Source organism: Spermophilus citellus (genome assembly GCF_964194105.1).
Source record: "Spermophilus citellus genome assembly, chromosome: 7".
Lineage (NCBI taxonomy): Eukaryota > Metazoa > Chordata > Mammalia > Rodentia > Sciuridae > Spermophilus > Spermophilus citellus.
Window position 1 is genome coordinate 47,410,597 of NC_138188.1, and position 14,497 is coordinate 47,425,093.

A 14,497-nucleotide genomic window follows, 5' to 3' on the forward strand; every position below is an offset into this window, starting at 1 on the left:
AAAAATTCTCTCTCTCTCTCTCTCTCTCTCTCTCTCTCTCTCTCTCTCTCTCTCTCTCTCTCTCTCTCACTCTCTCTTTAAAAAAAAAATATATATATATCCTTGGCCATAGCAGTATCCTGAAGGATTTTTCCTGTTTTCTTTTAGTGGTTTCAGAATTTCAGATCTTACATAAATCTTTAGTCCATGTACAGTTGATTTTTGAAATGAGGTCTCTATTTATTCTTCTGCATGTGGATACCCAATTTTCCCAGCATCATTTATTTAAAACACGATTCATTCTCCCATGTGTGTTTTTCATATCTTTCTCAAAAGTCAGTTGGCTATATATGCTTGTGTTTACTTCTAATCTGTTTTGTTCCATTGGTCTATATGTCTCTTTTTTGCCAATCCCAGGATGTTTTCATTACTTTGTAGTATTTGGGGGAAGAGGGGTACTGGGGATTGATCCCAAGTGCCATAGGTAACCACTGAGCCACATCCCCATCCCCTTTTATTTATTGTTTGTTTGTTTATTTAAAGTTTGAGATAGGATCTTGCTATATTGCTGAGGCTGGCCTTGAACTTGCAGTCCTCCTGCCTTCACCTCCTAAGTCACTGGGATTATAGGCCTCTGTCACCATGCCCAGCAGTTTTGTAGTATAATGCCTCCTGTATTTTTGTTTTTTTCCCAAGGTTGCTTTGGCTATTGGAGGTATTTTGTGAACCCATATAAATTTTAGTATTGGGTTTTTTTTTTAGTTCTGTGAAAAATGTCATTTGTACTTTGGTGTATGGATTGCTGTCTTGATTCTTATTTCAGGTAATTTTGATGCTGTTGATGTATAACAGTGCTGCTGAAGGGTGTGTGTGTGTGTGTGTGTGTGTGTGTGTGTGTGTGTGTGTGTTTAAGGTTGATTTTGTGTCCTTCAACTTGATGAGTTAATTTACTACTTGTAATTGTTTTCTGGCAGAGAGTCTGGGTGTTTTTTGTTTTTGTTTTTTAAATATATAAGATCAGGTCATTTGCAAACAGTGACAATTTGATGATGACTTTCCACTTTGTATGCCCTTTATTTCTTTTTCTTACCTAATTGCTCTGGCTAGGATTTCTAGTACTATGTTGCAAATGTGATGAAAGAATGGGTATCCTTCTCCTTTGCAGTTGTATATTTTTGATGCATTTCTTTTTTCATGCTTTATTGTTAATTTATTTTCATAATGTTTCATTTAATTCTTCAGATATGCTTTCCTTTAATTCTTTGCTTATATTTGTTAGAGCCACTTTAAATTGTCTTTAGTAAGGCTGGGCATATTAGCTTAGTGGTAGAGTGCTTACCTAGCATTCTGCTTTTGGTACTGGGGATTGAACACAGGGTTCACTTTACTACTTAGTTCTATCCCCAGCCCTTTTTACTTATTTTTTTTTAATTGTGAGACAGGGTCTCACTGTGTTACTTAGGGTCTCGGTCTCCTGAGCTTTTAGGATTACAGGCATGTTTGCCTAGCTTTCTTGAGACCTGTCTCATCAATCCTTATTATGATCAAAAGAGAAGATTCTTGGTATTTGACATGTGGGCCCACAGAGTCCTACAGTGTTTCAGATCCCGATTATGGGCCATACTTTGCTGTTTTGTTTTTTGTTTTTCTACTGGTGGGGGGGAGCACAGAGCTTTAGCTTTCCCCCCCCACTTATTTTCTTATAGAATGTATTCTTTTAAGTTGCCTTCTTCTGTGCTTATGAGTATTTAGTACTTGGATTCCAACAAATCAGCTCCCTGAACATCAAAGCTGATGGTGTTCATAGGCATGCTCAACCTTGGCAATCTACTCTATCTTAGGATTTTTGAAGAAATCAGTTTAATGCCAGAATGCCATAGGCATCCATTCTTCTTATCCTAAGTTCACTAACTTTTTATAAGTAAATGTTTTTGCCTTTTTTTTTTCTTAACTGATTTCCAGAGGACCAAAGTTGGGAGTGGGGATGGTATTGGGTTTTTTTGTTTGTTTGTTTGTTTTTAATATATATATATATTTTTTTACTTGTAATTGGACACAGTATTTTTATTTATTTTTATGTGGTGCTAAGGATCGAACCCAGTGCCTCACACATGCAAGGCAAGCGCTCTTCCACTTTGCCACAACCCCATCATCCCTGACCCCAAGCTCTTTTTGATATTTATTTTGAAAAAGGGTCTTGCTTAGTTGCTAAAGCTGGCTTTGAACTTTTGATCCTCTGGCCTCAGTCTTCAGAATCACTTGGATTACAGGAGTGTGCCACCACACCTGGCAACAACCTCCACCTTGTATACGCCCCCTGCAAAGAGTGAAGAAGAATTTTCATTCTTCTGTTATCCTACCTTCATGCCTGAATATTTTGCCTCTTGGTATAGAAATCTAGGTTAAATTTTGAAGTTCTTTTTTTGTGTTTTTATTCTTTAAAGTAATAGATTCACTGTTTCTGTATTGCCTTAATGCCACCTTTAAAAGGAAGTCTCCTGTCATTCTTTTCTTGCATCCTTTGTAGTTAATTTCTTTTTACTTTGGTTACTTTTAGGTGTTTCTCCTACTGGTTGTTTTTACACTGTTCTGTTATGGTATTCTTTGTTATGTTTGTGATCTTCCTTTTCTTTCTTATTGTCTTTCCTTAACATATTATGGTTTTCTGTAGCTTCTTGAACATGTAGGTACTTTTTTTCATTTTTCTCTTTCCTTTCAGGACTTGTATTTTTTATTGAATGCCTGACATGTTGGGTTTTTCTTTCTGTTTCGGATAGTTTTATATTATTACAAATATTACGTGTACTTTTTTTCTTGGACACAGTTATGTTTAATCTTTTCATACCTACTTTTAAGGTTTGTTAAGTGGACTGGAAGAGCATTTAGTCTAAAGCTAATTTTCTCTCCAGTATTTAGATAATAAATTTTGTACTCTATTCTGTCTCCTGTGAATTATAAGATGTTCCCACCCTGGCCTATCAGAACACAAACTTTCTACCCATGTGTTTTTGCCCCCATGCTCATTTTTTCTGGTCCTTCTATTCTTTCTCCATCCTAGGGTGGTTTCTTCACATATATACTCTCTACTACTCAGCTAAAGAGACCATAGGGTTCTTTTGCAGATTTTTAGAACCTTCTCTTTCTGTTTAGCTGTCCCTTTTGATCCTGCACCTTATATCGTATAATCACCTTGGCCTTGCTGAAGTCCCAGCTCCTTCTCCACTCTATTATGTCCTAGCTCTGCTTAGGTTTCCCTGCTTACTATGCTGCCTGGCGTGTATAGAAGTGGTCCAATTTTAAGGCTTACCTTGTGTTATCCCTGGTCAGGGATCACTGTCTTTTTATGATTTCCCTGAATCTGTAACACCAAATAAAACAGCATTTACTATTTAATGATTGATTTTTATTGAGTCTTGCCAAAGCTTTCAGCCTATTATTCTCATATAAACAAGAATTCTTTAATTTCATGGTGTTAACTTTAACTGATTTGTATTTTATTTTATCAGACCTTATATCAATTTGTATTAGATCTGTTTTAGCTTACTATTGATATATAAAAAATTCAGCCATTCAAAACAAGTGCCAGTATAGTTGACAATATAATCTACCTCCCAGATATGAACAGTATGCTATGGATATCAGCCATTAATTTTCCAGAAGTATCATTCAGTTTTCTTTATTGATAAAAGCATGATGTTACTGCATTTATATACTTGAAATAGTGGGTGCTATGAGAGGTGGCACTTTAACACCTTGTGTCCCACCCACCAACCCTAATGTCAAAAGATGAATTTCAATTGTATTATGCTAGTCTATTATTAATTTATAAGACATATGAAAAATAATCTGACTGAAATTCCATGGTATCATTTAATCTACAGTGTGAGAATTGTACAGACTAGATGACCCACTTGCTTCATCAAGTAAGTGGCTCAGAGTAAGAACAAGTGGTTGTGAAAAACCTCCATTTAAAATACTATGAAAAAATTATTTACAGATTTATATTTAATGAATAGGATGGCCTTTAGAATGTTGAAGAGATAATTAATTGGAATATAATACTTTGGAATTTAACCAAAATCACATTATAAAAGGATACAAGATATAGAAAGATGCTTTTGATTTCATCAGTCCTTTTTTATTTTTATTTTTTTTATTTTTTGGTCCTGGGATGCTTTACCACCAAAACACACTTCCAGTTCTTTTTATTTTTTATTATGAGACAGGGTCTTGCTAAGTTGTTGAGGCTGACCTTGAACTTGTGATATGGGTGTGTGTGCCATTGTGCCCTTCATCAGTCCCTAAGAAGGGAATTTGAAAAGAAGATTGTAGAGAAATAGTACTAGTGATATAACCAGTATTTTTAAAAATTACTTTAAAAAATTAGAATCTTCTGATTGGATGATTAATTTGTTTTAATCGTCTTACAAATGTTTTTATCACCTACTTTAATATTTGCTTTGGAAGCAAATAGTTTATTCTGAGCAAAGTGTCACTCTATTACTTCAATCTCATTTATAGTTCATGTTTGACCTAACCTATAGGTCTGTTTGATAGTTAAAATATAGAAGATATCTTTCTTTTAAAGGCGGCAATATGTCTTGGGGCCGGGGGGCGGGGGGGCGATAACCAGGAATTGAATTCAGGGCCATTCAACCACTGAGCCACATCCTCAACCATATCTTGTATTTTATTTAGTGACAAGGTCTTACTGAGTTGCTTAGCGCCTTGCTTTTGCTGAGGCTGGCTTTGAACTTGGGATCCTCCTTTCTCAGCCTCCCAAGCTGCTGGGATTACAAGCATGCACCACCACACCTGGTGGTAATGTGTCTTTGACAATGTATTTTTAGTCTTATTTATACCCAAAGTTCTCTTTATTGCAAAATTCTGAGGACTAATGCATGGTAGTAAATAACCACCAAGTTTTCTGTAGGAGAAATGGTACAATGACTTTCTCTTTTTTGTCATTATTTTTACTAATCAATAATGCAACAAAAATGAGAGGAAAACTAGCCTTAATTTATTTGACCTATTACTTTTATTTTTCTTTTGCTGTGCCTGGGGTTTGAACCCAGGGCATTGTATATGCTAGGCAAGTGCTCTACTACTGAGATACAAACATAGTTGTAAACCTATTACATTTTTAGTATGTTTAAAATAACTCTGGTCAGGGACTATAGCTCAGCAGCAGAGCACTTACCTAGTTCGTAGGAGGTAAGTGTGGTGCTGAGGATCCAACCCAGCACCTCACACGCACTAGGTGTGTGCTCTACCGCTGAGCCACAACCCCAGTCCCTGTTTTGTTTTCTTTGGGGAGTTTTTTTTTCCTTTGTTATCATTTGTTTTTATTTGAATAGCCCTGTAGAAAATAAAGTATATAACCCTATACCTCACAGAGACAAAATTCTAAATTAAAGAGGAAAATACAATCAAGTGTATGAAGCACTGATTTACAGAGAAATTTTTAAATATCTAATAAAGTTGAAGATGTACATTCTCATTCACCTGTTAATTTAACTAATAATTATAAACTCATTGTCTTACAGATGTTGTTGACCATGTCCTTCAGTGGGTATATAGTTGTTTCAAGAGAGAATATTTACTGTCTTATAGTAATATTATCTTAGTCAGATTCCCATCACTGTGACAAATATCTGAGATAAACAATTTAAAAGGAGGAAAGGTTTATTTTGGCTTACAGTTTCAGAGGTTTCTGTCTATGATCACTTGACCCTGTTGCCTTTGGACCTGTGGTGAGGTAGTACTTAATTATCGGGAGCCACATGGTAGAAGAAACTGCTCACCTCATGGCAGCCAAGTATCAAAAAAAGTGAGGAAGGGCCCAGGGTCCCAATATTCCCTTCAAGAGCATGTTCCCTATGACCTTCCACTAGACCCCACATCTTAAAAATTCCCCACTTCACAATAGTGTCTCAGACTGGCAGTCAAGCCTTGAGCATTTTAATTTAGGTTGTTTCCAAGTTTTTGCTTTTATTAACAATGACTCCATGACTGCATTGTCTTCTGGAGTCTAGATGGATAAGACTTAGATATTTGAGAGATTATAATGGCTTACATTTATAGAAAGTTTATTAGGAGTATTTTACTTATGATTTCATTCTTTAATAACACTCTGTTAGGTTTTATTATTATCACTATTTCATAATATTTTTTAAGAATACCTAAGAAAGAGGTTTTATAGGTAAGGAAACCTAAGAAAGTAACTTGTCTAAGGTCACACAACTAGTAAATAGCAGAATCAGGATTTGAACTCAGAATGTTTTGCTCCAGAACCTGTGCTGTTTATCCACTATGCTACAGAACCTCTCCATGAGAAATAGATATTATCAAAAGTGTAGAGAAACTGGGGCTGGGGCTATAACCCAGTGGCAGAGCTCTTGCCTGGCATGTATGTGACACTGGATTGGATCCTTAGTACCACATAAAAATAAATAAAATAGGGCTGGGATTGTGGCTCAGCGGTAGAACGCTCACCTAGCACGAGTGGGACCCCGGTTCGATCCTCAGCACCACATAATAGAGGCTTTGTGTTATATCCATCTACACCTAAAAAAATAAATATTTAAAAAATCCATTTAAAAAAATTAATTAATTAATTAATTAAATAAAGGCATACTGTCCATCTACAAATACAAAAAAGTGTAGGGACACTAAAATTTGAGAATAGTAGTATGGTTTGGGAAGAGAAATTTTCCCGCATTTTTATTCTGAGGCAAGAGAATGCTCTAGAAGGAACTGGGATTTATATGAGCGAGGAATGAAATATTAGAATTCTACCATTCATTTAATTACAAAAGAGAAAAAAGTGTGCTTAATTTTCCATTAAAATGACAGATTATTACCTTGTATAAATTAGATAATTAAATTATTTTATGATTATTTGTATGTGGTAAATTAGAAACCTTGAAGATTGATTTACAGAAGAAAATTAGGATTCACCATATTATCCTCAATATTTTTTTTTTAAAAGCTAGAGCTATCACCTGGCGAACAGTGAAGTAAAAGTGTTAGCATTGTATTTGTTCATGATTCATAGATCTTGAAGTAGGAACGTCATCCCAGAAGTATTATATTAAGTGCTTACAGTGAGGTGAAGAGCCATCTGGGCAGTGAGCCAAAATCCTGACATTTGGAGTTGTTCTTCTACGACTTCATAATATATTCACCAAGATTGGTCTCATTTTAACAAAAGTAGATTATTATTCCCAATTCCTCAGCCTAAAAAACAAATTAACTAAAGATGAAAGACCAGAGCTGAGGATATAGCTCATTTAGTAGAGTGCTTAACTCACATTTAAGGCCCTGGGTTCAATCCCCAGCACCATCAAAAATAAATAAATAAATAAAAGATGAAAGACCCATGATTTGAAGGAAGAGATAAACTTCATTCTACACATGTGTAGGATAATTATACAATGTATATTTTAATTTACAATAAATTACTTCATGATTTAGATTTTGTAGACTGTTGCACATTTTTAAATAATTTTGGCTTTTACATCATTTTCCCATTGATATATAACTAATTTATTTCTTGGTCATAAAAATTTTCTTTTAGTTCGTTAGACATGTGGTAGGTTATAAAGATTAACAATTCTTTAGAGAAACACTTTTTGACCTATACATTATTCTGTACTTGGATGTTGACACTTTGGTTTTCTTAGGAGATTTAACATGTTTGTTGGCTCTATATTTATAATTGTGAGGTTCTCAGAAAGTTCTAAACGTCATTACCCATCCCAATGAAAACAGAGCACTTAGACCAAAATAAGGTGTCTTCATATTTCACAGAAACTATATTTAAAAAAAAAAAGATATTTTAGTTGGAGGGCTTTGAGAGCTCAGATACAAATACAGTGTTAGAAATTATATTTGCTGCTTGTTGAAAGTGACTAAGAATACATTTCAGCTTTGGATATTAATTAGAGATTTCTTTTTTTTTTCTGCTCTAGAGATGCTATTGCTGAGATTAGAGCTATTTGTATTGAAGAGATTGGAGTATGGATGAAAATGTATAGTGATGCCTTTCTAAATGACAGTTACCTGAAATACGTTGGCTGGACTCTTCATGACAGAGTAAGTAATATCTTCTAAGCTTTAGAATAGATGCTCGTATCAGTACTAGCATGCTAGGAATCAAAATTGCAATAGTTGATTTTTTAAAAGTTGTAGTAATGGGGCTGGGGTTGTGGCTTAGCGGTAGAGCTTTTGCCTAGCACGGGTGAGGCCCTGGGTTCGATCCTCAACACCACATAAAAATAAATAAATAAAATAAAGGTATTGTGTCCAACTACAACTAAAAAATAAAAAAAAAATTTTAAATAGTTGTAGTAATATTAAATTTAAAATGATTCAACATAGTAACTGTTTATTTGAAGACCATGATTTAACTTCGAGTCATTGGCCCTTATATAAAAGAGTTTGTCATATTTAGGTGCAATGCTATCTTAAATCAAAATGACCTGTTATATCTGAATTTACAAGAGAATGCATATCATATCCCAAGAAGATAATTAGCTCTTTTTCTTACTGGAATAAAAAAATTTCTTTTCTCTTTTAATATGTAAAAACTAAATATTATTATTTTTTTCCTTGTACCAGGAATGGAACCCAGGGTGCTTAACTTCTGAGCCACATCTCTATTCCCTTTTTTTTATTTTGAGACAGGGTATCACTAAGTTGCAGAGGCTTGATTTAAATTTGCGATCCTCTGGGGCTTGGGTTGTGGCTCAGCGGTACACTGCTCGCCTAGCATGTGCGAGGCGCTGGGTTCGATCCTCAGCACCACATAAAAATAAATAAATAAGGGCTGGTGGTATAGCTCAGTTGGTAGAGTGCTTGTCTAGCATGCATAAGGCCCTGGGTTCAATCCCCAGCACCACACCAAAAATAAATGAATGAAGGAAGGAATTTAAAAAAAAAAAAATTGTGATCCTCCTGCCTCAGCCTCACAGGTTGCTGGGAATAAAAATGTGTATCACTGCCCCTGGCTAAAAACTAAGTAACATTCATGTTTTGAATTCTCCAGGGTTTTATCACAGTAGAGTGTTTTAAAAGAGTTAAATAGATTTGTTGAAATCTAGAATACTCGATCTAAAAATGTGTTTCTACTTCTAATCTCTTAGAAAGGGTCTGACTTTGACATGAATCCTATATCATCAAGTCCTGAATAAGTAATCCTCAAAATAACCAAGGGTAAGAAGAAAAAACTATGGAAATTTTTATTTAAAAAACAAACAACAACAACAACAACAACAACAAAAAACCCCTGACATTCTATAGCTCAAACTGCCAGGTATTCATAAACATGAAGATCCACCCCTATCCCTCCACCCCACCCCCCAATACTGGATATTGTTTACCTAGGGCAATACCCATGGTAGGCAGTTGCTCTACTACTAACTTATCCTCTTTTTTTTTTTTTTTTTTTTTTACTTTGAGATAGGCTCTCTTTAAGACATCCAGTCTGACCTTGAATTTGAGATCCTCCTGCCTTAGCCTCTCAAGTAGCTGGGATTGTGAGCATGCACCACTGTGCCAAGCAGCAGCATAGAAATTTTATAACAATTTAAATCATTGTGTTAGCGTAATAGCTATCAGAAGCCTTTTTTATATATACCTTTATTTATTTTTATGTGGTGCTGAGGATCAAACCCATTACCTCACACATGCTAGGCAAGTGCTCTACCAATGAGCTACAACCCCAGCCCAGAAGCCATTTTATTTTTTAAAATGCAATTATAAGGGGCTGGGAATGTGGCGCAAGCAGTAGCACGCTCGCCTGGTGTGCGTGCAGCCCGGGTTCAATCCTTAGCACCACATACAAACAAAGATGTTGTGTCCACCGAAAACTAAAAAAATAAATATTGAATTTCTCTCTCTCTCTCTCTCTCTCTCTCTCTCTCTCTCTCTCTCTCTCTCTCTCTTTCCCTCTCTCCCTCTCTCTTTAAAAAAAAAAATGCAATTATAGGGGCTGGGGTTGTTGCTCAGTGGTAAAAAGCTCATCTAGCACATGCGGGGCCCTGGGTTTCATCCTCAGCACCACATAAAAATAAACGAGTGGAATAAAGGTATTGTATTTACAACTAAAAAAATAAATATTTAAAATAAAATTCAATTATATTCTTAGATATTTATTTATTTATACTGGGATTGAACCTAGGGGCACTTCACCATTAAACTATATCCCTAGCCCTTTCTAATTATTTATTTATTTGTTTTAATTATATACACACACACACACATATTAGTTGTAGATGGACACATTACCTTTATTTTATATGTTTATTTTTATGTGGTGCTAGGGAATGAACCCAGTGCTTTATGCATGCTAGGCAAGCTCTCTACCACTGAGCCACAACTCTGGTCCCATCTAATTTTTTATCTTGAGACAATATCTCAGGAAGTTGCCTAGGCTGTCCTGGAACTAGTGATCCTCATGCTTTAGCCTCCGCGGTAGCTGGGATTACAATCATGCACCTCCCATGCCTATCTTTTTTAAATTGATGATAAAAAGAGATTCTTACCTCTCCCTGTCCCCAGCTCATCATTTGAAGGGAAATCTAATTAGTATGTAGTGAGTTTTTTCCCGACTATATATCTTCTGTAACTATTTTAACACCCTTTTCTTTGCAGTAATAAATCCCAAGCTAGATTCTGTTTGTTTTGTTTTGTGTTTACTCCCTATGTGGAATTGGAACCTTTGCATCTAAGTCCACCTCAAGTTAATCCAACTAGATTTTACTTCACTACGAGAATGTAGTATTATATAGTGCACACTCATCATACATACACACACTCCTATATTCAACAAGACAGTCTCTTTTGTAGGATTGGATTAAAGTTTTGCGCTTTTATTCCCCACCACTACCATCCCAGTTCTTTCCCCTGTTCCCGCAGTAGAGTATTCTTCTGAATTTATGTGACGGTTATCAGTTTTAAAAGAACTTAATGTATGACCACAAAGTCTTGGGAAACCAAATTTTTGGTGTTTCTTACCATCAGTTTTTTTTTGTTTTGTTTTGTTTTTATTTTTGTACCAGGAAGTGAACTCAGGGTCACTCAGCCACTGAGCCACATCCTCAGCCCTTTTTTGTATTTAGAGACAAAATACAATAGCAGTAGTGAGTTTCACCTCACTGTTGCTGAGGCTAGCTTTGAACTCACAATCCTGCTGCATCAGCCTCCCTAGCTGCTGGGATTACAGGTGTGCACCGTCGCAGCTGGCCTCTTACCATCAGTTAAAAAATTATTAAACTGCTTTTATAGAAATCCATTGTCTAGGTGAAGGAGGGGAGGTTGATTTCCCTTGTACATTGTTGATAAAAACATATGAATATTCAGTGAAATGATTTCCTAAATCTGTATCAGCCTCAATTATTTTATTTTTTAAAGATTGCAAGTATTAAGTGATCCCCTCTACATTTTTCTTTTATCATTCCCACTCTAATCTCTTTGCGTCTTTTTTTCTGAGAATGACAGTCATTGTCTTCCTGTTTCGTTCATCTGATTGAAACTGCACCCTCTTTTACCTGTAGCTTCTGTCTTCAGATTCATCTTATGCTTCTTCCAAATGAGCTGATGAAATCTTTGTCTTGATTTTAGAACTTTGGAGGTTATAACCTCATCTGTTCTCCTGAATAAAACAAACTTTTTAAACTTGTAAGTTTTATGCTGTAAGTTGGTCAACAGAAAGAAAATCTCTAACAATTAAAGTAGTTGTTTCTGTAGGTTCTCTACCTAGCCATTTTATTTCTGCCCTTCATGGTGACGCAGAATGTGCCTAATTTGCCTAATTTTGAAATTGCATTAATAATTTATGTATTTTAGACTTAAATATCTTAAAATCTTTGAGGATTTAGGCTCATAATTCTAATTGCCTTGCTCTTATAGTTTATCTGTATTGTTCTGTACTACTTTTGCTTTTACTATGCCTGTTACTCCATTTTCAGTTACTACATATGAGTCAGGATAATTTAAAAAGAAAGGGGTATTTTGACTCACAGTTTAAGAAGCCTAAGAGCATGACCTTGGCATCTGCATGGCTTCTGGTAAGGGCTTCACAGCAGTTGGTTTGTAAAGAAGAGGGAAAGCAAGTAGAATTCCCACAATAGCTAACCCATTTCTGCCAGAGAAACATTCATCCACTTATAAAGGCAGACCTTCTCACCACCTTTCAAACTCTCACATTAGAGACCAAGCTTCCACCTGAGTTTTCAGCAGGAAAAAACTATGCCCAAACCATAGCACCTATGTGTACATTTATTTTTATACCTTTTAGTATATGCTAATCCCCATATCAGAATCTTTGTAGTGTTTAACAATCTATATTTCTTTAACCCACCTCATTTTTTCTCTTTGTTTTGACTCATCCTGAATCCTGTTTCTCATAAAGTTGCCAAAACTGTCCCTCTCAAGGGAATCTTCTCTCTACCCCTGTACTCCTGCCACATACTAACACATACCTTTTTGGACAGTCCACTTGAATTTAGTTCTTCTTAACTCTTTCACAGTATTTCCATTTAAATATTCTCCTGGGAGCATAAATTATTGTCCCTTAAAGATATAACTCATTACGAACCCACGTTTACCGTTATTTATGCAATATTGTTATACCACTTGATGTTTCTTACAGAAGTATTTTGCACAAATGTTAAAAAAGAATCTCTTTGAATAAAGAATCTCTGTTAATACCCAATTCTCTCCTCTAACAAATAATTTTATCCTTGATGCTTTTATTTTCTTATTTATGTAGTTATTAAAAAATATTTATTGAGCAGTTAATAAGCATTAGATGCTGTGTTAAACAGCATTTATATTTGAATAAAATTTTCTTGTAATGGGAAAACAATGAAGCATTAAGTGTACTATAATAGAAATAACTGCAGAGCATAGTAGAGCACTTAGAAAAAAAGCAATTGGGAATTTTCATTCCAGCAACAGGTTGTTTTCCAGTTTTCTGAAGTGCTTTCATGAATACCACCTTACCTTATTTAATTTTTAAGGTCCTGTGGTATAGGAAGGACACATTATAGGTGAAGAAACGAGACTTGGGAGGAGAGATGGTTGCTTGGGAATTTTGCTGGACAGGTGAAAATGAAACTCAATTCATGTCCTTACTATATCTATATCCATAGGTAATGGTATCAAAAGAATTGTTGAGCAGCTAATATGCACTAGGTGCTGTGTTAAACAGCATTCATATTTGAAGATTTTATTTTATTTTTTAATCTGTGGGGTTTTTGGAGAGGATATTGGAGAATGAACACAGGAGTGCTTTATCACTGAACTATAATCCCTTACCCTTTTTATTTTTGGAGACAAGGTCTCGTTAAGTTTTTTAGGGCCTTGCTAAATTGCTGAGGCTGGCCTTGAACCTGTGGTCCTCCTGCTCAGCCTCCCAGGTCACTGGGATTACTGACATGCACCACATGCCCAGCTTATAATTTTTACTGTGTGAACTTGGATGTATTAATTTCATTTTTCTTGGCATTGATGTCAAGTCTATGGTTAGGGAAAAGTCAGTCATGCTATCTTACATCTGAGGTTGTGACTGTACATTGAGACAACTATCTTCAGCCTTTTACTCATCCATTGTTGATCTTTTTTCATTATTTATGTTATATAATACTTTCATCATTGACTTTCCACTTATCTTCCCTCCCGGAAGACCATATCCTTTGAGCCAGTTCTGTAAATCCCCAATTGTTACGCTTGAACCTTGCTACTCTTTACAATACTTTGCTCTGTCCCAGTTCATTTTTTGTTGCTATAACCATACTCGATTCTGGGTAGTTTATTTTTAAAAGTGGGTTTATTTAGCACATATATGGGGGGCTCAAAGTCCAAGATCAAGCAGCACCATCTAGTCAGCCCCTGGTGAGGACCTTCTTGTTACACCATGGCAAATGATCGCATAGTAGAAGTGGGTGTGAGAGAGTTTGCAAGGTAAAAGAAAAAGGACAGGGAGGAGCCAGGCTCTCTATTACAACCCAGCCTCTTAGGAACTAATCCACTCCTACCAGACCAGCATTAGTGCCTTCACAAGGGTGGACCCTATTCACTTAACCTCCCACTAGTCTCCACTTCTTACCTGTTTTACCACCTTTTAATACCATTACGTGGGAAACTGGGGACCAAACTCCTAGCAAATGAAGTTTTGGGAAAGAAACTATATCCAAACCATACATAGTATGTTCCTCTTGCATTGAATGATTAGGTGATACTGCCTTATCTGCTATTTTGTGATCTTATCTATGAAGAGATTTAACCTTAACCTAAGTGGAAATTTCTGTAGATCATGATGAGGGCTGCTAGCATTGTCCTTAAGATACCTGCCAAAATTTAAACTTCCACAGTCTTTCAATAAAGGGATGAATAGGGAGGAATCATGCCTCCTCTACCAAGGGGTATGAGTCATTTTTAGGGTCACAAATTCAGAAGAAACTAGGAATTAAAGGTCCTCACCTACATCCACCCAGATATTTTTTAGACCCCA

General features: G+C 35.7%; 1 protein-coding gene across 1 annotated transcript in view; it reads left to right on the top strand.

Moving 5' to 3' along the window:
- The window catches only part of LOC308652787 (cohesin subunit SA-1-like), a gene marked incomplete at its 3' end in the record, with an annotated part of 125,252 nt that overhangs the window by 85,784 nt on the left and 24,971 nt on the right, over positions 1-14,497 (top strand). Inside the window, exon 7 of the mRNA XM_081300831.1 lies at positions 7,953-8,076. Coding sequence (XP_081156957.1) covers positions 7,953-8,076 — 124 coding nt within the window. The remainder of the gene's footprint in view (positions 1-7,952; positions 8,077-14,497) is intronic.